The sequence below is a fragment of the Ambystoma mexicanum genome, chromosome 3p (genome assembly GCF_040938575.1).
Source record: "Ambystoma mexicanum isolate Mex_15411 chromosome 3p, UKY_AmexF1_1, whole genome shotgun sequence".
In the NCBI taxonomy this organism is placed as follows: Eukaryota; Metazoa; Chordata; class Amphibia; order Caudata; family Ambystomatidae; genus Ambystoma; species Ambystoma mexicanum.
Window position 1 is genome coordinate 1,022,403,710 of NC_090925.1, and position 23,368 is coordinate 1,022,427,077.

At 44.2% G+C, this 23,368-nt stretch overlaps 1 protein-coding gene across 19 annotated transcripts in view; it reads right to left on the reverse strand.

The window, feature by feature from the left end:
* Positions 1–23,368, reverse strand: part of PTPRT (protein tyrosine phosphatase receptor type T) — a 2,174,878-nt gene that overhangs the window by 1,185,339 nt on the left and 966,171 nt on the right. For all 19 annotated transcript variants that reach the window (XM_069652359.1, XM_069652348.1, XM_069652364.1 and 16 more), the window contains exon 7: positions 5,341–5,634. In XM_069652359.1, the coding sequence (XP_069508460.1) occupies positions 5,341–5,634 (294 nt within the window). The remainder of the gene's footprint in view (positions 1–5,340; positions 5,635–23,368) is intronic.

The following is a 23,368-nucleotide window of genomic DNA, read 5'->3' on the forward strand; positions in this document are numbered from 1 at the left end:
ATGTTGTCCCTATTGTTAAAACCATGCAAAAAGGTACTTGCAGCAACACATGTTCCAGTGCTTCAGCTCCCACCTGAAATATGGTGGCCGAGGCATGGAGCCCTAGCCTGCTGCTTCCAGCTTGCATCTCAGTCTCATCGTTTTGGAATCACACCCGATGAATACCACCGTTCAGAGCTCCACGATTCATTTGCTTCTACATACATTATTCACCTCGAAATGCAATGAGCTCCAGTGAAAAAGAACACACTGTGCAAACTTGTTGTTGATTATGTTTCAAATTAAAAACAGGAGTGAGCTTAGAAGAACATAACGTCATTTTTATTTCATAATGTGTGAACTCAACAAATTAGATTCTCATGGATGTTTTAACGTTGGCTAGGATCAATTGCAGAAAAGGCAGTACAAGGACATGGCAACAGATTTAAGCAACAGTTAGATTGTTTGAACGTGTACTCATTTCCTCTCACTCTTGCTTCCTCTAGCTTTTCCTTTATCCCGTTTTCATCCCACATTTGTTTTCTCTTTCTTCTCCACCATTTTTGTTTAAGTCAACTTCACAAATTATTCCTTGGCGTATCTGCTTGTGTTGTTAAAAGCAATGTGAAGTGGGTCCAAGCAATGTCTGGTGCCATACAAACCACCCGTTCATAAAACAAATACAACTTGCTTACCTAATGCTTAAAAGAACTTTGAGGTCAGTTACCCGATCTCAAAAAAACCTACATCGGTGAACAACAAGCTCAAATGGTCCTTAGAGTAAAGGACCCATAATCTAATTTATGTCATTACTTTTGTGGTTTAGGGTGGTGACAGGGTATTGTGGAAGCAGCCAAATCGGCAGTGCAATTTGCACCTCTGCTTGGACGCTGACATACATGCACTTAACAGTTCCAGACACTGACAATGAACACCAAACTGTGTTGGCTAACAGGTGGCGAGTTTTAATCAGGCATTTTCAGGAGGAACCATCCCTCAACGCCTATCATGACTACTCAGAAAAAAAAGGAAAAAGGCATAAAAGGCCAAATAAATGTTTCATCCTTTGTGTGAGCGTGAGAGCCATTGTAGACAATTGGAACAGGGTAGGGTCAAGCAAACTTTCTCATGATGCAACATAAATGTATCTGCACAACATTTTACCTCACATGATCGAATGGATCAGCTCAATCTCACAAAAACACACAATCCAGACATCCACCATGAAACTAAATGCTACATCTCTGGACTGCCTCGGAGGGTTACCATGGTGCCCTAGCATCTTGCTCCGATTTGCCCTCTGTAATTCTTTTTAGCCTGCCAGGAGACAGCAGGCGAGAGCCGGCCCTTAGTACCAAGGCCCTCACAAAGGCCTCTGTCTGGACCTGAAGTTCCTCTTCACCATTCTTCCTCGAGGACGGAGGGTGCTGGCCTGCCCTTTCTCCCTCTCCTTTCCAGCCTTTTCGGTCTGCTATGTGCCGGAATGCCTGTGTCCCTCATCTCCCACGGGTAAGCCCATTTGGGCTGAACTGTGCATCAATTCAACTTTGTGGATTTTTTTTTTTTTAAAATGATTCGATTCCTGCAACTGTCTGAAGATTGCCAGTAAAGGTTGGGCATTGTGTATGCCTCTGCCTGCCTCGTTCACCAACAACACGTGCAGCTTTGCACTTGCTCTTCGTTTTACAACAAGTAAACACGACCACCCTCTTCATCGGCATTGGAGTGCCTCAGAGGGTTGCCATGGTGCCCCAGCATTGTGTTCTGATTGACCCTCTGTGATTCTTCTTGGCCAAAATTCCCAATGTCACATGAACCATAGCAATCTGTAGTAGCAAACCACACGGGATATCCTTTGTGGTATATTATTAAACTATAGAACTATTATTGTGTATGTTTAGCTGCTCAACTGTTGAGGGTGGATATACGTGTGCTAACATACATAGGACATTCAATGAAGTCCCCACGTCAGAGCGTACACATTTATGCTGAAGTAAACTAAAACAAATAATTTGAAAAAAAGGCTTGCAGAAGAAATGTAGTTTGGGCAAGACATTTAAACATTCCTGTGCATTTTGTCTTCTTTTAATTACTGGCCAATTGTGAGTTGGTGTACCCATTGTCATTGCTGATAACGAGAGAATACGTCCAGATCTATCACAGTAATTGCTTCCCAACTCCAAGCCCCATAATGCCTTTTTAATGTACCTGAAATAAGCACCAAAAATCCTATAAAGAAGGTTTTCATATTAAGTGTATGATTAATAAAAGTTCAAGGACACAAATGCAGAAAGTGTACTGCCCCTTAACTGACCTCCCGTCGGATACGCCGGCTTAGCTGCAGTAATTGGACTACAGAGTCAAAGTTATTAATGAAGAACTTGAGCGGGAGTCAAAGGGTAGTGGGGCTTCTCACACTCTCTTGAAACCGTTATACGGCTTTAAGACTGAGCTTCATTTCACGCTTACTAGGGTCCTCATAGACATGTACAGCTTCATTCATGCTGGCTTGCCTGGAGACGATACATACAGAAAAAGGAACTTCTGCCTTTCTACATGTCAATCCCGTTCTCAGGGATTACCCTCATGGTGCGGGTTCACTGACCAGGCACTCCATTCTGAGTGGCGTTCCTGCGGTACCTGGCAAATTCTAAATTCACTCCCCAGAAAATAATATTCTGTAGAGCAGGCTGATTCCTAAAGACGTTGCCTGATTTTCCTTCACCCAGAGAATAAGGTGCAGCCAAAAGCAATCCTTAGTGAAAAACAAGGCGCCATTTTTGTGTTGTCCCCCTGCTCTATTTCTGATGGCGCTGCATGTGAAAGGTACTGGGACGTCGGCTTCACCTAGTTGCTCATGCTTTACTGCTGATGACATTGACAACGGGAATCTGCGTGCAAGAGTCTAATCCCACAGATTCAGAAGAGGTTTTCTCTTTCACCCAGATTCTACCTGCTCGGCAGGGGTGTTGCTAGGTCTGGAAAAGATCCAGGGCTACGCTAATGTCGGGACTGTCAGGACTCTGGGCTAGCTAGCTTTTTGGTTGTAACCTCTGAGCTTCTATCCGGGGCTACAACCAAAAGACCTGGGGCTATTGCCCCGTTAGCCCCCCTCTAGCAACGCCTCTGCTGCTCGGCACCATGCACTTTGTAGTTTGCGCTTGGCTCTTGACTTTGGACATTTGTTTTTCGTAAGTAGATAATAATACATCAAAGATATAGTTACACGTTTTTAACTATGTTTTGGTGCATTCAAACTGTAAAAGGAAGGGATCATTTTAATTCAGCCCAAACATTTAACTTAATTGCCACCTTTTAAGTCTTACAGGATGCAGATGACTTTTCCTCCATGCATCATTGCCCTAAGAATATTCTGCTAGTCAATGCCATATCGCTGCAGAACAATCTGCAAATGGATCTCTTTCAAATTTAGTTTGTGTGTGGCTCAGGGAGGGGTGGTGGTGACTGATTTTTCAGAGGAAAATTAGTCTGGTGCCCAATATGCAGCAGTAAATACTACCAAAACATTTGGATTTTTTTGTTTTATTTCTTCAAAAATCGAACTATTTTTTCCCCAGTAGAATCCGCAGATATGGGATTGTTTCTAGGTAAATCTGTTTAGAATCGGCTTAGAATGTTACAGGAATTACTCTCACACTGGTGATGTTTGCATGCACCAAAAACATCTTCAATGCACAATTTTACAAGCTATGATTTGCAGCATTTTCTACGATCTTGTTTCTCTTGGCTTGTGTTGCTTACTAAAGACCCAGAGTTACCACATCCGGTGTAATTACAGCGATTACAGCTATTGTGAATATACAAGTACCAATCACACAAAACAACCCCATCCCAACCTAGACTGCATGTGGCTGTTGTCCACCAGTAACGACTCTTATGCTACCTACCCCTGAAAGTTTAGTGCAGTGGCCAAGACCTATACATTGAAGTAGGGGTACTCATCAAGGACGCGATGGGATGGGAAAGAAATTAGCATATTAAGGTGAATTATGCACATTTTTCATTGGCTTTGCATAACCTCCACAATTGCATAGGATGAATGTCTTTGCCTTTCATGAAATCAACACACACACAAAACTGAGACGGGATATTTTCTTCTAATCGTGTTTTTGAAAATATTAAAAGGTGCCCATGTTTTAAACTCAAAGAGCCAATACAAATGATTATAGAGCAGTGGTGAAATGTCCCACCTGCAAATCCGACTGTGGTCTGATCCCCGAGGTCGTTTTATATTCATAAATTCAAAGACGACATTCAATATTTCTTATTTTAGTTGGTGGGGACTGAGTCCACCCTCTGAAAAAAGTGTACCCTCGACATGAGCCCTGCTTTAGTGCATTTGTGGTTCTTCTATCCCTTCATGCCAGGGATGAACTCTGCGACATGACAGGCTCGAGGTTCAGATCTACAATTGCTGTGAATACGAGCAAACATTAAGGTGGCTGTCTAACGGAGAACAAGAATTCATTCCAAGAGCATCTCTTGAAAAAGGCCTATAAGCTGACGGAACTCAGGATCTGGGCGGCTCAGGATTCTTAAAAGATTAAACCGATTCTCACATCAATGCAGGTGGACCATACATTTCTCGAGATGTGCAGGCACCAAGAGAGTCTGTTTTAGTTTGACCTATGGGAAGCCTGAAAACAAGGCACATTATTTGGGTATAATTCAAGAAAATTCTGTCTGGAATTGGGGGAGCCAAGAAGAGGCACTAGCATGCAGTCCGGTGGGACATTCATTGGTTGGACTTGAAAGAATACAAAATATGACTACAGGCGTGATATGCAGAGCCGTTCGAAGGGCAAGTCTATATAGGTGGCCAACTAGGGCAACTACGGAAGTGGGCACCAGCTTGCCTCCTAACAGAGCAAATGTAATAGGCTGCCAAAAAAACATGCTTGTGGCAGCACAATTCCTGTACACACCTACCTTTAAAATGTCACAGTTACATTCGTCTAGAGTACATCGAAAATAGTAAAAGTATTTACTTTTTGCTCATCAATTTTCTCGATGTATGATAGCATGAAGGATTGAGCAACAACATGTCAAGTGCCATATTGTACTCTCCTATCGGAATGCCAATGTCCTTTGTGAAAATCTGACCATGACTACAAGGTCCACCTCACAACCTGAGCATGTGTAATCTACATACAGTGAACTCTCTATTTACGGAGTGTGAGAGATGCCCCTCAGATGATGTTTCCTTTCATTTAATTAGTGCTGATAGAAATTGAAGAATTTTATGCTGGGGAGATAATGAGTGCACAAGTATCCAAAGATGCTCAAACAGATTCACAAAAACCTTTTGTAAAAATGAGTAAATCAATGGAGTATGGGTACCTGCACATTTGGTTCTAGTGGTTAATGGAGGGCCTGGGGGTCCTGTTCCACCCTCTCCAGGACGTGTCAGGAGGACACGGATTTCATACTCTACATCGGGGTCCAGGTGCCACAGCTTATAGGTGGCAGAATCCACAATGTGTGTCTCAGCCCAGTTTCCAGAAGTGGTGCGGTATTCGACTTCCTTCAGAATAATGGGGCCATCTCCAATGATGGAATTGGCATTTGGTTTGATCCAGAGATAAGTGGCGCCAACAGCGAGGAGCTCGGGTGGTGCTATTGGTGTGGGTGGTTCTAAAAAAAAGATAAAAATCCAATATTATTACAAAGAATGAAGTATGCATTTCACCCATTTCTCCCATTCCGAATACAAAATGTGGCCATACAAGTCAAACTAGTACAAATTGTGCTTGTGCTGCATATCTCAAGCACATTGTTAACTTCCTGTTGTGTAAGCAATTTTCGGAAACAAGTCCCCCTATAGAATAACACTTCTCGCCCAATGACAGCTCATTGTTTTTCTCAGAAAACATGAATGTAATCCTATTGTGATTATATATCTATTTCACATTAAATAGTGTTATTAGAGAAATGTGCGATTTCTTCCAGGTGTCCTTCTTGATTACCCCAATATACATAGAATTTGCAATCTTGCAAGAGTACCGCTGTAAATATCAACTCAAATTATGTACTGAACCTTAAGCATTATTTGCACTCAGAGCGCGTAGCGAATCATGTCACTCAGAATGGGGCTTAATCTGAAATTTCTAGGCTACGTTCTGCGCAAACTCTCTGCTGCTCGCATCTCCCTGCTATCTTCACATTCTCTGGATTTACCACCTTACAAAACCTTCAGTGATCCACCATCCAACATGAATACAAACCCGCCATATTAACACTGCCCCAATTCAGAAAAAGAACTGGAAATCCCAACACCCCATGTAAATCAACACCACAATAGAATCCACAAAAGCTCAGAGCTCCGAGTTAGACCCATTTCACAAAGACAGAAGGTCCGAGACAATGAAAAAATGGATCACGGAAGCCATATATGCTGTCACACTGAAAATGCTTTTCACTCTGTCAACAAAAAAAGCAACAATGAAATGATGCACACCCCACCTTGGATCCCTGAAGAAAGCAAACATAAAACGTAAAGGAGCTTGGAGGAAAGATATTTGATTAATGGGACAAACCCACATACCAGACACAGATACGGCTATATAAAACTCAACTCCTCATGCAAAAATGCATACAAATTGATAATACGCCAAACGCATCAAAACAGGAAACAACACAAAGCAAGAAATGTTCTGCATCATCAATGGCTAAGAAACACAACAGCCTTCAACAACACACCCACTGCAGTCCACAAATGATGTGATGATCTCACAAATCACTTCAAAAACAAAGCCATAAACATCTAGCAAGTCATCAAAAGTATCAACAATAAAACAAACAAATCCACCAACTAGTCATCGCCAGAAATGAAAACACAAGCCTCAACGACTTCACACCAATATCGCAAAATTCAAAGGGTAGAATGTTTTATTCATGCATTTATTTATTTATTTATTTATTTATTTATTAAGTTTAGTATGCATAAAAAGTTTTTTACAAAAAGAAAACGGGGGTTAGGGGAGCAAACCCTAAAATAAAATAAAAAAAAGAAATTCAACACTTTTTTTCGATCCTTTTGGTGTCGAAAAAAGGCATTCAAGCCTTTTGTTTTCGATCCTTTGACCTACAACCGTAGAGAACCAAGGCAACGATGCACGGTCACCAGTAGACCCTGGCCCACCAGACATCTACAAGATCATCCTCACCCAAGAAACACCAGCAGAATACATCCAGAACCTCACAAACAATTCACTGACAATAGCAGTTAAACCACACATTAAATACCCCTCAATAAACAAAGAAGAGTTAACAACTACCACCCTATTTCAAGCATCTCTTACCCGGTGAGACTCCGAGAAACCAATGTATTACAAACAATCATGGAACATGTACAAACTAAAAAACAGATACTAGACCAGGCACAAGTCAGCTTCAGACTCATGAGAGGAATGGAGTCATCACTAAAATCCATCCGAGGTAACCTAAAACAACCACAGACTTCAACATCACCTCAGCAGTATTGCTACTAGACCTTTGAGCAGCGTTTGGCACAGTCAACTATGAAACACTCACCAAAACCCTACAAATAATGGGGATCATCAAGGTGGCTCTACTATGGATAAAGTCTTTTCTGACAGAAAGAATGGAAACAACCTGGCTAACCTCTTTTACCTCAGCACCACACATGCACACACACAAATGTGGCGTATCTGAAGGCTCATCCCTCTCTCTGCTGCTATTTAACATTTACATGACCCCACACATCAAACTCATCCAAATTCATGCACTCATGTGCTACATCTACACAGACAACATGCAACTCATCTACAAAATTAATACTTCTGGAGAACTGGACTAACCCCTTACCAACTGTCTAACACACATAAACAAATGGATGGATGAGCACCGACAGCCTTAAACTTAATCCAGACAAAACATAGATCAAAAACACCCCCAACAACCCAGTGAACCGAAATTCAGATGTGTTGGCCTAAAGAAATTGTAAACTGACTGGAACCCTGAAAAGTAGTTAAACATCTCTGAATATTTATGCACAACAAATGTACACTAGAGGCACAAGTGAATGCAGTAGTTAAGAAGAACTTCTTCCATCTACACACAATCAAAATGAAACTTCCCTTCCTTGGCTTCCCATTCACATTTATCTCCCTCGTCATGTAAAGAAGTGAGTACACCAACTGCATCTACATAGAATGCCAGATGACCTTACCTAAAAACAACAACAAATACTGAATGCAACAACAAGACTACTCCTCAGACTCACTAAGAGAGAAGACATCACAAAATCACACATTACTGAGAACTCTACAATGGCAATAAGTCAAAAAAAGGACATTCTTCAAAACACTCTGAACAACCCATAGAACATTCAATGGCCAAGGATCGGAATTCATGCAACAAACAATCTCATTGTGCAGACATAAATGAACCCTGAGATCCTGCGTTGAGATTGACCTTCAACCAAAGCAATATTCAAAACTGAAATATGGTAGATCAGCCTTCTCGTGTATCTCAGCAAAACTCTGCAACTCACCTCCCCCCCAATGAACTATGGATAACCGAGGAATACCTAAACACCTATGATTCAGAAAACTTCTAAAGATAAGGCTGTTTAATTCCAATGTCTAAACAGGATATACTATCAAAAAGAAACAGGCAACCACAATACCAGGAGAGGAACCACAGACCACAGTACCACTAAAACCAATTCAACCTAGCTTGCCTGGCCCTACAAAAGGAACAATATTACCACCAATCACTGTATAAGGAATATCAGCCTTAACAAAACTACAAGGACACACAGACTTTTCTCACCATTAACCCTACTACAACTGTCAATTTTCCAACCAAAAAACACACAACCAGCAAATACGACACATTCTCACCTCTACCAAAGCACCACTTCGAAATCACACAGAAAAATGCACACCCCTCCCACATGCCACCCAATCACAATATACTAAATCTTCAACACTGCACCAACGACACATAACAAATCCCACACAAATTCACACAAAAAACCTATCCCATGCCGCCTCAAAGAAAACCCAACACACAGTAACTGAACCACCAATAGCACAGCAGAAGATCTCTTGTGCAATCCCTCTCCATACCACTAACTAATCCCCCTAGTCCGGCTTTCTTTTCAGATCTTCCTTAACACCCGAAGGCCGTTACAAGGGCAGCGGCGCACAGCATGCCTCTCAATAACATAACATAACATGTCTAAACATGATACAGGGTGACATTTCTCACAATTATTCTTTCAACTACTCAGGACACTGAATGCAGAGCAATATTCGGTCAAATGGGTTTCATCTACAATTGTACCAATTCTATATCCTCCTCGACAATGCACATGCACATTGCCATCAGAAGAAGTATTGTAAGGACATGTACTACTCCTTGTGCCACAGTGGAACAGCTGTCAGTAGAATGTGCAATGTTGCCGACATGGCGCATCAGGATTTGTCTTTATATGTTATGCTTGACATCTACATGTCATCTTCTAACCAATGATTGCAAGTGGAACACCAACACAAGATGCACAATTATCAATTAAAATAAATAGCACACCACTAAAACAATATCAAATGCTCTTCAGATGGAAAATAATTCTTAACTGTTGCATCACTATGGAAACCATGGCAAGCTCTACTGTAGGGACAGGCCAGTAAACGTGCATTTCATAGTGTGTGCTAATGCATCGTGTTGCGCACCGTAGGTGTGCTGCGAAGCAGATGGTTGAAGGTGAAGGGCTTTCAGCATTTGTAAGAGGAACATACGCCAGTTTAATACAAAGCCAATCATTGTGCTGTATAACGTCTCTCATCATTGGCAATTACCGTACATTTATTAGCTAGAATGTGTATTCTTCCTAAAGCAGATTCCGAAGTTCCAGGAGAACATTTGATAATGGTCCATTCCATCTCTACCCGTTGTCACTCCATACAAACCGGCCATTCCTAGAGACGAACTGGGGCGACTCCTATGAGCCGTCTTTAAAGCTATGGAAGACTCATTAGAAAGGTTGGTGACTCCTTTCACACCTATGATATGATATGGTATTTATAACGCGCCTATACACAAGTGTTTCAAGGCGCAACCTATGAAAAATAAATATCCACTGAAACATAACCATCCAGCTAAATTCCTGAAATGCTGCCAAAGTGAAACGATCATCAGGCCAAATAAGCAGGGATGCCAGCATTTCTCAACGGATGTGCCTCAGCCTGCGGCTCTGAGTCTGGGCAATACCTGCCGGTAGTATGCATGCCGACACGGCTCTCTTTATAAGGGCTAAATCATCTTCACACGTGTCCTAGACCACCGAATTCACATGAATATGTCCAAGGGAGAGACATTTTTGATTAAACTGGGTCTGCAAATTGAATGTGCGTCCAGAAAAATGCAAATATATATTGGTGAAGTTATGTTTTAGCAATCTCCACCTGCTATTCAGCAACAGCAATGAAACAGCCCAGCACTTAATGTGCATTCTAGAAAAGACCTCCATCAGATACACTGAGTTCTTGTAAGTATATGTGCACTTTTGAGCTTAGCCCAACATGGATCCACCCTGTATTTGAGTTGAAATTGATGGTCATTTTCTGAGCCAGGGAACGGATGCGAACAGCCCACAATGCCCACGGGCTGTTGCGAGCTCTACAAATCTGAATAAATAAATAAATAAGGGGAAGTTAGAGTCATGACCTCTGATCGGACTGCAGACCTATTGTGGCAAACCCATTGCTTGCAGAGCTATCAACCCAGGAGCCAAAAGACTGCCAGGGGATATCTTAGACAAGGAGCCTGCAACCTTTGGCTCTCCAGATGTTTTGCTCTAAAACGCTCATCACCCTTAGCTAGAAAAGTCTATGGTGAGTAATCGTAAGAGTTGAAGTCCAAAACATCTATAGACCCGTGGGTTGCAGACCCATGTTATGGTTCACTTTGTACTATTTAATCATTTGTCCTTGAACACTGGGCTCTGAATTCTGGCAGTACCTTCCGGAACGACAACGAGGTTTCATTCTGTCAGCTAACTTGAATCCTTCTACTGCAGTAGACACACTGTGTCCCAGCCATGACGCAGTTCAGTACCAGTGTGCTGCACTTCAGCAACTGTCATTTTCCGGCCATGCATGTACCGGGATATAACACTTTAGTAGATGGTGTTGTTTGGAATGAAGTTAAACGACTGCTTCAAAAGCGACAAATGAGAAACAGTCCTACTGGGTTTTTAATATGGAGATGAAAATGCTAAGTGAAACAGGATCTAATTTCTCTATAATATATGTGAGCCATCTGCAGGCTTCCTAATGACCCGCAAATGCAGCCTGTTGTGACAACCACAGAACAATTAGGGAAGCCTGAGAGTATAATCACCTCGCTGGTATGTCAGCACATGCTACGAGATACGAAATACATGCTTGGGCATGGGAATTTTAATGTGCAAGAGCCATCGTTTGGAGTAGCTCTCCTCGCCCACTGTTCATTCCCTTTTCTCTCTCCATCTGTCTCCCGCTTCCACCCTCACTCCTCCACGCCCATTATCCTCCACTCTCACCCTCGTGCATTTACGGACAGACCCTCCACTATCGAGGGACATCATTTCACCAAAATGCCAGGGGTAGCAGAAGTGATATCACATGACCCTTGACCTCTAATGACATCACAGGAGTTGATGTAATTTGACCCCACTGCAAAGTGATATCACAGGAAGCTATGGAACACGGCCCTTTGCCCCTTGACAAAACAGAATGTGGCATCACATAGCATTGTTCCTAAGTACAATATGAACAGTATGGTTACGATATCACTATAATGTGAAATACATTTCATAAAAGAATGGATCATCATATGTATGGTTAATAATAGTGTGTAAAGGCCCGTATTACCAAATTATCATGAATGCAAGCAGACGTCAAAGGCCAAATGATAATGATGTGTTATTATATAGAACTTATTCTCCAGTGCTTTATATAGAAAAAAATGTACTTGCAATATCACCCAAATTGTGTTGGTACTCATTTATTGACCTAAGAAGGATTAAAGGCTGAGATGAGGTGTTTAAGAACATACTAAGTCAGTGACTCACCCCCTGAAGTGTGCCTGAATTAAACCTTTAATTGGTCTAACAATTATCGTATAGAATTCCAGAAAGACAAATTATTGGTTATTCCTATTCTTTCTTATTTAAGGGTCACTGCTCATAGTGTTACACTTGTGGAACCTCCACTTTTATTAAGAGGCCTGAACAAGAAAACCAGCTGCTCCAGAAACAAATAGTCACATGGCGCTGGCCACGGCCCAGGAGCTACATTTTTTTAGGGATAGCAAGGGAGACCACAGGGGTCGCAAATGCAACTCCTGGTGACCCCCAAATCACGTCCCTGCCACTATCTCTCAAATGTACCATATTATTTGCAGCCTTTTATTTTTTAGAACCTTCTGGTTTCCACCCCTTTTCCCTCCCCTTTCTATTTTCTTCCTCATGTTTCTCCTCTTATGTCACTTTATTTTCTCTTGCACTGCTTCCACAACTGCATTCATCAAACTATCCATTAGAAACTTTGAAGAAAACAAACTGACAACCTACTTTTTCAACCAATCGTTCCCACCAGATTTATTGCCCCGGCTGGGGCCCTGATGTCACATTTTCCGCTCCTCCTACAATTCTGTACCAATAAAGGATTGGAGGAAGTGAGATCAAAGTGTTATGCCCTCAGTCTGACTCTTCCTTGACTTCTACACCTTAAGGAAGCATCAAACACCGTGAGCCCCACCACCTTCTGCTGCTCTGATTTTATGCACTTATATTTGCAAAAATACCCTAGTGCAGAAAGCATATTCTTTCCAATTCATTTTGCACTTGGTCAAAAGACTACTATGGGTCTGATTACAGAGTTTTTTTTTGCGCAAAAGTGTTTGCATGCACACTAAAATTGTGTAGCAAAAATGCAATTTACAAGGAGGTGATTTACAGAAATAAGTGCAAGCTGAGACCTACAGTGCAAAGAAAACAGGTTGCACCAGACAAGCCCAAAACACGCTCCTAGTGCAAACTAAGGACCCACTGTGAACCGTGTCAATAGATGCAGCAAAAATAATCCAATATTGTAGTATGATTACTCACACGTAATCACCATTACTTAAACTTATTCCAACCATTCACAGTCCCAGTAGTGTTGCAAATCTACTCCCGCCAAAAGCAAAGTGCACCTACGCCCACTGTAACTATTCCCTGTACAGCCACCAATCTGCACCCTCAAATGCAAATTGCACCTATGCCCACTATTGCTACTCCCTGTGCAGACAACAATCTACATCCTACACACATTACATCACACGCCCACAAAGTACAAGCACCCAAAAGGAGCACCCCATAACCTCTTGACTCCACACACTCACATCCACCTCAAATTGAAACATAGGACATAAGGCTGACATATACATTTGTCTTGGCCTGTTACCTTTGACCCCCACTCTGTTTGGGCATAACCGTGGATTTGAAGTGTCCACCTAAGGTAGCACCTGCCTGGTGCAGCTGTTGGACACCCCCCCTGCACCTGTCCATGTGCACCAGGAAGGCATCAGGCCAACCACCCCGTGGTGGCCTTGGTGTCCCCAGTGCAGGCATCGCCCAATGGCCTTGAACCCAGCATGAGGCTGAAGTGAGGCCGGAAGCTGCGGGCCATGTGGGACCTGGGCTCTGGCAGGGGTCCCAGTGGAAGAGGTGACAGGGCTCTGTGAGGTGGACCGGGACACACTATGTTGTTAGCACTGAGCCCCGTGTTATGCACACCTGGTCTCTGTGGAGGGAGTGGGGAACGGTTGCAGCCCTCCCAGGGGTGAGGTTGCTCGGGTCCGACTTCACCCTCTGCGCTTATGTGGTGACTGGTGGTAATAGGTGATGCTGCTCAGGACTGCTCCTGCATGGAGAATAGGGGGCTTGAGTATGCCAGCTTGAGCGCCTGATCCCCTTCAAGACCACTTTTCCCAAACCATTGGTACCCATGGTATCCACTGTCCCCAGAAAGCTCACCTGTTGTTTAGTTTTGGCAAACACTCCATCCTGCTGCTTCTGGCAGGGGTGCTTGTATGATCTGGACCGAGTTACTTCACTGGTCTCTTGCACGTGGTAGTCCAGTCCTGCTGCGACTAAGCCACTAGACTTCAGGTAAGTGTTCCTGTTTGCCTTTGTCTTTCCTCGTCTGTTTTTGTTGTATTGTAAAGTTTGTTGTCTTGTATTGCTGTCCATTCCACTCTTGATGTTTGCTCTTTTGCTTTCTTCCCTTGCAGGTGATGTTGCCGGCCCGGCAGAAGCTGCAGAGCTCGAGGCAACCGCTGGAGAGAATGAGGAATGAAGCTGCAGCGGTACAGTAGCTGGTAAATTGTTAACTAGAGGGTGTACTGGTGCAAATGCGGTGCAGCCCTATGACGGATGTTCTAACCTTGTCTTTCTTCTTCACAGGGTCTGAATTTGTGGATGCGGAGTGTGGTGCTGTGCCGTCGGCGTGAAGATCACTGGATGTCAGGAGATGAGTCTGCAGATGAAGCGATGAAGCACCGGTTCCCTGAAGGTGAGTATGTAGGAGATGTCTGTTTTCAAAGATAAGTAAACTAGTCCAAGCATTGGTGAGCGTCACGTTGCACACAAGTGCACAGTAATGCGAAGCACCGACCTTAAGGATGGAGCAGCTTATGTAGCTGAGCTTCTGAAGCCACGCCCACCAGGTTCAACCTGCCTGCCACACCCTGCCAAACCCGATGAGTCAGCACATGAAGACCAGGCCTAGGGAGCCACACCCGATGAGTCAGCACATGAGGATGTTCTCTGGAATAAAGGCTTTCATCTCCTGGAAAGTTCTTGTAAAATAAACGCACTCCTGCACTGAAATAAAGTAAAAGCACTCCTGCACTGAAATAAAGTTTACCTGCTCACATCTCTATATGAGCCTGGCACCAAATGTGCCAGGACTGAGTCCTGCCAGGGCCCCTGTGTTTATAGGTCCCAAAGGGACATGTGAGTCAAGTGACCCATTGCCCCCTGCACTAGATGGTGTGTTTTTTGTGTTCTATGGCCTGTGGCCATGACACACCGGGCATCCACCAAATGGTGCCAAAGGTCCAGAGTGGAATGTGATTTCCAACAAAGCCGAGCAGCTGGATGTGCATACGTGGTGAAGGCGGTCATGGTGGGACCTGGGTCCTGGACAGAGCTCGACAAGGCAGGTAGTGGTGTCCTGGGTCTGAACCCCACAATAACCCAGCCCTCTAGGCACCATCCTATGATGCAGGGCAGCAGCTCACCCCTAACCCAGCTCTGGTCCTCAGACTACCACAGCGCCGAGCCCAGAGCCCTGGTCCTTGTGCAGCAGACTCATGTGACCCTGCTGATGAACCCCCATTCCACCCAGTGTAATGGGGAGGTTAGCCACTCCCATCAAGCCATCCGCTGTGCATGCATTGCTGTGTTGGAATGTCCTTCATGCTGCCCCCAGCCAGTCCTGTGAGGCTGCTGATTGCAGACGCTATTTATCCCACTTCCCTGGCACTTCTCGCCTCGCCTAACCCTGCTTTCAATGGCATTTGATACGTACTTATTATCAGGGAGACTTTCAATTACAATGTACATATAGGGTGTTCATGCTTCCGTAACAGGTAATGGATGTGGCTCAACATGGTATGGTGTTCCATGCTCATTATTTAATGGGTCATGTCCATGGTACATTGGCTGATCTGTGTAGCCCAGTGACACTGTCATCTGTATTCTGGGGTAAGTGACTTGGGGAATTCATTTTGTAATATTAAGGAATCGCCCCATGTTTTCAGGTTTTCATGTGAATAATGTAGATGGGGGATATGTATGATTTTTTGAGTATGAGGCACACACCACATGTCCAGCCGGACTACCATTCTCAGGTTGTTGTTTATGGCCCAGCTGTACCTGCCATGTTTAAAAATCAGAGGCTATCTGGGATGTGGTTATGGTGTGACTTTCACACTGGATGTTATTCATCTGAATTATGTCTGGATAAGCTGATTGGGTATGTGCTGGCCCCTCACCTTAAGGATTGCTAATGGTATGGGTACTGCTTGTGGCCGCAACCCCTCATGCATCTCTATTGGTATGCCCTGCCATGTGGCTATATTATGCAAGGTGCAACATGCCAATATGATTTTACCTGACACAACTGGTGCATACAACAGTACTGCACCTGAATGGTCGAGGCAGCGGAACCATGATTTAAGCACTCCAAATGTGCACTCGACAATGCCTCTGGTGCAAATGCAGGCTGCATTGTAGCAGACCTCCTCTGGTGTGGTATGATTTCAGATAGGCGTCATCAGGTGATAGAGGATAAGAACTGTGTCTGGAAATGACGATCTTCAGATTATTTATGTATTTGCATGTATAAAGTGCTCACACAGCCTGCAGGAATCAAGGTGCTGTTATGGGAATTGTTTGTTTTTTAGTTGCATAGTTTGATTTTTTTGTCTTAGTTGCGTATTTATAATGAGCTTAAATACCCAGAGGTTTCTAAGGGAGGACCCAGGGATCGAACCTATGTTGCTTCGTGTTGTCTTGCTTCCAAGGCGAACACATTACTGATGAGCTATCCTCCCGGAACGTATGGCAATACCATAACATAAATTATGTTATGTGTGTGATAGTATAGTGGTTTGTATTGGATGTGACCCCCAATAAGTGGGTTTTGGGGTTTATGCAGGCTGATACTCACCAATGAGCCACTTGTTGCCGAACGTACCTGATGACTGTGCCTGGTGGATGGAGGAATTGTGTAATATGTAGCTATCATGGGTACATACAGGGTAGTTTGCAGACACATGCATGATGTGACCCTTAGCTTCATAGATGGCCTGCACTTTCAGCGAATGCCAATTTTATCTCAGTTCTGATAAATATGTTCTGTTGCTCGTGGGGGCTGTAGTGCAACATGTGTGCAATAATTTGCCCCAAGTACCTGTGGGAACTGGGCAACTACATAGAATTCTCGAGACTCTGTCTGCCTTGCCTGCACGTTGCATGGCATGTCTATGTGGCTGTGCACACATGCTATTATGCAGCTTAGGACCTGTTTGAGGCACTGTGATTGTGTAGGCTGTAAAATACCACTGGCAATGGCTGTGGTACGTTGGAATGTGCCCCCAGGAACTGTAGGGCAGTTAGGTCCTTCACCAAGGGTGGTATTGGCTGTGAGCATATGACTGGGGACAACATATCATTCTCCCACTGCCTAACCAATTCATGGATGACATGGGGGGAAGCAGTATGTACCATATACTTCCCCATCAGGCATGCCAAATATTGTTGTGCACGTATGGCAGATCCTGGCCCTCCTCCTCCTTCTCCTCCTCCTTCCATGAAGCAGTACGTACTAGAGCAATGCAGGAACGGGCATGGTTGCAGTGTTTCTCTATGAGTGCATGGTGTTTGCTTAATTTAGAATTTCATGGCGTTTGTTTGATTCAGGATTTCATGGCACAGTCCAACTTTGCGGTTGGTCACGGGTGGCGGTAAAATCTGAGTCCTTTACAGTCTGCACAGATGCACAATTTAATCGTAAATATGAGTATGTTTGCATTTCATGGGGCCTGTTTGTATATCTGCACAGTGCCTCCCTCCCCACGCCCATGTTATCTCTCATTTCCTTAATGTAATGAGGACCTTTGCATATTCTGCCCCCTTCTTCTACTTTGCACTGGCCATTCCCTCACACCTCGTGCATTTTGCGCGAACATTGCACAATGTGCCAGGGAACAGCGCAAAGTCACAAAATTATATCTGTAAAGCACAGGATATAGTTTTGTGCGGCGTACAGTGCAATTTTTTGGCAAAAAGTGCATCTGCTCTTTGCAAAATGTTCTGTAAATCAGACCCTATGAATTTGACAAACATTAGCCTGTTGCAACAATGGATTAAAAGCACATGTTCTTTCACCAGAGCTATATTTGTCCCATTGCTAATTGCACTGTTACTGGTGTAATGTTGTTGTTATTACCCTGAGGGCCTTTTCTAAATATGTTTTGATATTTGAATACACAGGGACCAATTCTACTTTTCTATGACTTGAGTTGAGTTTGTGCAGGCTCGGCACGTCTCTACGAGCCATCAAGCTCCTTGCTCAAGACACCACGCAGAGCATGGCCGTGGCTTGCGGAGATCGCTCGGAAGGTGGCAGAAAACAGATAATGGGGAAGAACATGCAAAAAAGTGGGCGTTCTGAGGGATGGGTCGCAGACAGTCCCTTGCATGCCCACAATTGCGCCAATCGACTTGTATTCAAGGAATCAACTGTGCAACCTCTCGGCATAGATATAGCCAAGCAAATCCCTCAAACTCTACAACACCTGAAGGCAGGCGTAAAGACACTTGTGCATAGGAATTGCAGTGCAGAGGTGGATTTGCATGCCAGAATTAGGGGTGAGTGTACACAACCGGGGTCCTGATCCAACGTAGGGGTATGCATGCGCAGTGTAGTGCGGTGCAGGAACAGTTTACCGGGGTTTGCATGCAGATTTTCCAAGTTCTAACTGAGTTATACATTTTCATCCGCGTGTTGTCGTGCGGCCGCCAACAGTTCACACCGGGAGTAGGCAAAGGTAGCCGGTTTGGATGTTTATGCTTTGCGTGGTTGCGCGTCAGGGCGTTCCAGGCACGACTTGCAAATACTGTTACCTTGCGCTGGGAATTCCATAAATACGTGGGTCGCACATTTTTTATTCTGTGTGCAGGCTTTTTGCAGTGTGATTCTCTGCGTGTTGCAATTGCGGGAGAAATGCGCACTTTTCAATGAATCGGCCTCACAGCGTGATGCAACAGGAAAACAAACAGCGGTTTGGGTTACTTTGCACGGAGCAATCTTGTACGTACCAGGTTATATGTTGAAACTACAAATAGGGCCTCGTTAGGAGTTTGCCGGTCTGGAAACAAGGGTGCCTGCAAGCTCACCGGCATCCTTCTTTCCGGATCGGCAAACTCAGAGTTTGCCTGCCGTGGCCGATGTGCCCGACAGGTCTGTCCCTGCAGGGCACAGAGGCCACGGTAGGTAGACCAGTAACGGAAGCACTGGCACCGTTAGCAACGGTGCCAGCACTTCCGAGTCCCCACTCCCATAGAGTCCAAATGGAGTCTATCGGAATGGGGACTTACATTTTACCGGTGTCTGACTTCACAGGCCGCCGGACTTGGAATCACTCAGTGGCACCGGGAAGTCAGGTGCCGGTAAAATATTACGGGTCTGGTGGCAACTTGCCAGTAGCACCGGCAGGGTGGCCGCCTGACCCATAATGCAGCCCAACGAGTTCAAACCCCAGGTGTATGATTACCAAAAACCACAGGGCCTAATTTACAAAGCTTTTTTCAATTGGATTGCGCCATTGTAAAACGCTTTGGTAAATCAGGCACCGGGAGTGCAAATAAATGTTGCCCTCATACGAATGTGAATGCACAATTGCATTAAATCCACTTCTAGCTGCATTTGCACACGCACTGAAACAATTGTACGTGCGCAAATGCCACTTGTCCATGCACAAGAATGCATTAGTGTACTGTGATATTTCAAAAATGTGGCCCAAATTGAACAGCTCATAAATGGCAATAGACGTATTCAAGGAAGGGTGCATTAAAGAACGTGCACATCAGTTATTTCAAAAAGAGTGCATGCTCAAAGGAATGGAAGTGTACATCAAATAAGGAGAGTGCACGCTGTAATAGCAATCACCCCTGCTTAGTATTACACACTCAAAGTATTCTCGCTTTTTTTTTTTTTTTTTACCTCGAGATGAAGGATGTCGATATTTGAACTGACCTTAGACTTTGAATATACTTTAAAAGGTGTGCTTTAAACGGAGCCGCCTCTCCAGCTTTAGAAACAGGGCTAATGTTATCGGGCAATAACTAACAGGAAACAAGTGGCACTAGTGCTAGGACAAAAATAGCCCTAGTTGTTGTCATGCCCACCCTCATTGCATGCATTTATTTATTTATTTTATTGTGAGAATGTATTGAGTGCAAGCTTAGCCGCAGGAAGCAGCATAGCACTTTACATTGCGCTGGGTTACAATCATTCCTTAGAGGCCACAGTGAGGCAAGGTCCTTACTACATAGCATTCATTAGAGGCACATTCCATATGCATTGTAGGGGGAATAATTAACATTTACAGTAGTTGGGGGACCATGTAAAAGTTCTAAAAGGGGTCGCGAAGGAGGAAAAGGGGATTGGGAAGGGTGGTTGCAATGAAAGATACTGTTCTGGGTCCATTTGGGGAGTATCTCTTATAGGCAGTGAACCAGGGGCACTTTGAATTATTGTAAATGCAACACTTTCTAGTACAAAAAAAATCACAAGATAGTTTGGACAAGAGATCCATAAAACCAGAGCGTAGGGCCTACTCATACTACTCGACCCCCGTGGGGTTTATACACAAATAGATGATCTGTTTACTCGAGCAGAACAGATACATGAGTGTTTTTATATTAATTATCTGTGTAAGTCATAATCGGATCATGCTTCGTTGATCACCACATGGATGGTACGTAAGGGCCCAGCCCAAGGTGGAGACGCCGAGCTGACGCATTAACAGACACAATGGGGGTCATACTGGCGCAGCTGCCGCCGGACTCATTAATTTTCCGGCACCCCGGAATGGGCAATTACTGGGGCAATACAGCCTCAGCAGACCTGCTAATTGCCCATTCCCGGGAGCCGGAAAATATAACTCCCCATTCCCGTTTGAGAACCATTGGAAGCATTGGAAGGAACGCGTTTACACTCAGACAGCAATGCATTGGCGATTGGGAGATGCTGGGTAAATTTGATTTTGGGGCTTATACCGAGAAGCTTCAAGAACAGGATAATAAAACAGGCAGAATTATTGCTTTGTTATGCCAGACACGATATGTTCGGCAGTGGATGAATCCGGAGAGCAATGGCAATCACAGGCTGAGATAAAGGGAATTTTTCAGAGATGCTAGGAGGTATAGTATGGGGATGATGGGAAAGAGGATGAGATGGAAAGAGAATACACACTGTCACAAATACTATTACCCAGACTGACAAGTTTACAGAGAGAGCTGCTGGATGCCCCCCTGGTGGAATTGGAGATACAGGTGGCGGTCTCCTACCTTCAGTCTGGGACAATGCAGAGCGGTGATGGCCTCCTAGCTGAATTCTACAAGGAGTACAATACGGATGTAACTCCAAAATGATTGCAGACATATCAGACAGCTTATGATGTAGCGATATGTCGGAGGAGTATGTGGGAATCAGTGATTGTTCCTATTCTCAAAACAAGGAAACCTCACAATAGATGCAATTCGTATAGGCCCCTCTCCATGCCCAAGCAGAACTTTAAGATCCTTACTTCTACTTACTTCTACTTCTATCTAGGCTGCTGACAGATTGCGGCCCTGACCCATGGCCAGGGTAAAAACTGGGAAGGATATAGCTGATCCTTTGGACCTTAAAAAAAGGCACCAGACAGGGTTGCTGCTGTCCCCCATGCTGTTATCCTGGCATTGTAACTATAGGCAGAGTTTATTAGGCAGTCATTGCCACGCTTATACATAAAGACCAGACATGCTTTGTTCCAGGCAGGAACACCTCCATCAGTCTGATGATTCTCCATTATGTTCTAGATAGGACTAGGACAGCTACTGGTGACCTTGCTGGACGCTATCAAGGCATTTGACACATAATGGTGGGAATCAATGTACTCTGCACTCACATTATAGTAATGGGGAAGGTTTTCTATGTTGGGTGAGGTTAATATACAGGAGACCCAAGGCCAGGGTAAAAAATGGGAAGGATATAGCTGATCCATTGGACCTTAAAAAAGGCACGAGACAGGGTTGCTGCTGTCCCCCATGCTGTTATCCTGGCATTGTAACTATAGGCAGAGTTTATTAGGACCGAATTGGACATGACCAAAATATTGGTAGATGGTAGTAGACACCAGCTTTCACCCTATGCGAATGATATGCTACTGCATATTCACAATCCTGAATGCAACCTTCTGTATATCTTGGAGGTAATGGATAACAATCCAGGCTCTCTGGCATTACGATTAGTAATACTACATCTATTATTTGCCTTCTAGAGGAGCTGGCCACTCAGGAAGACACCCAGCTCCTGTCTTTGGGTTCAGATGGGCTACTAGCTCCTTTGAATACCTGCAGATTGACATTCACCATAGTGCACGTGAAGCACACAAACATAATACTAGGCAGGCACTGGCAGCCATCTCTAGCTCAATGGATTTCTTAAGGAGACTGTCCTATCGTTGATGCGACAGGTAGCCTTCAAAATTATTATTCTCCCCCGTCCATTGTACCATTTCACGAAAGTCCCATTCTGAATCCCTAAATAGCTTAGTGAGAAACCTGCTCTGGGGTACCTGCAGACATCAAATCTTGCTGGACACTCTACGTCGAAGATATGAGGATGGTGGTATCCAATTGCCTCATCTGCAGGGGAGGTGCAGTTTGGTGTATGGTGGTTGTCGGGTGATGTCACTTTGGACACGGAATTGATGCAGTGGCTCATAAGCACGACCATGCTAAAAGAGGTTCTGTGGATAGAGTAGAAGAGATTGAACTGCTGCCCTTACTTCTACGATTTGGAAAGAACATTTGGTATAGGGTTCTGAGATTCTTGGGGATAAAGGTGCCCTGCTCCCCTAATATTCCACTGACAGCAGCTATTTACCAGGGGATGGGAAATGCTTGGTTGGTGACGAGGTGATGGGAGCCTATGAAGGTTGCTACATGGGCTGACTTGTTCCATGACCAGGTGTTAATGGAGTTCAAGGAGGTGGAGGAAGAATATGGAATGCACTTGGGGCAATTCCTCATGTATATGATAATGAATAGATTGGCAAATTCCCACTGATTATGTATACCAACAGAACCGGAAGCTGACAAGACTCTGACTATACTGTACAATCTGACAGACAATGTGTATCTAGGTCTTATGGGTCGCTGTTGGCGAGGTTGCATGGGGGAATTTGCAGGTGAAAGCACTTTAGGAAGAGGATCTTGGTAGAATTATAGACCACCCGGAATGGGAACATTCACTATTGTAGGGGCATCTCGTAATAGGCCGTATGGCAGCATCAAATCCCTGCAATGCATGATAGATGCTGAGCCAGAGATGTATTTTCATTCTTCCAAAATACCTTCTGGTTTTTACTGGTAAATTTCAGCCAGGAGTGGGAGGGCCTGTGGTACTTTAAGGAGTTATGTGGTGTGCGTGTGTTTGTTATTTGATTACAATATGTAGATGTTGCATCATCTGGTGCTGCATTAACTGCCACAGATGGTGTGTTGTTCAACCTCGTAGAATGCCGCCTTGATCGA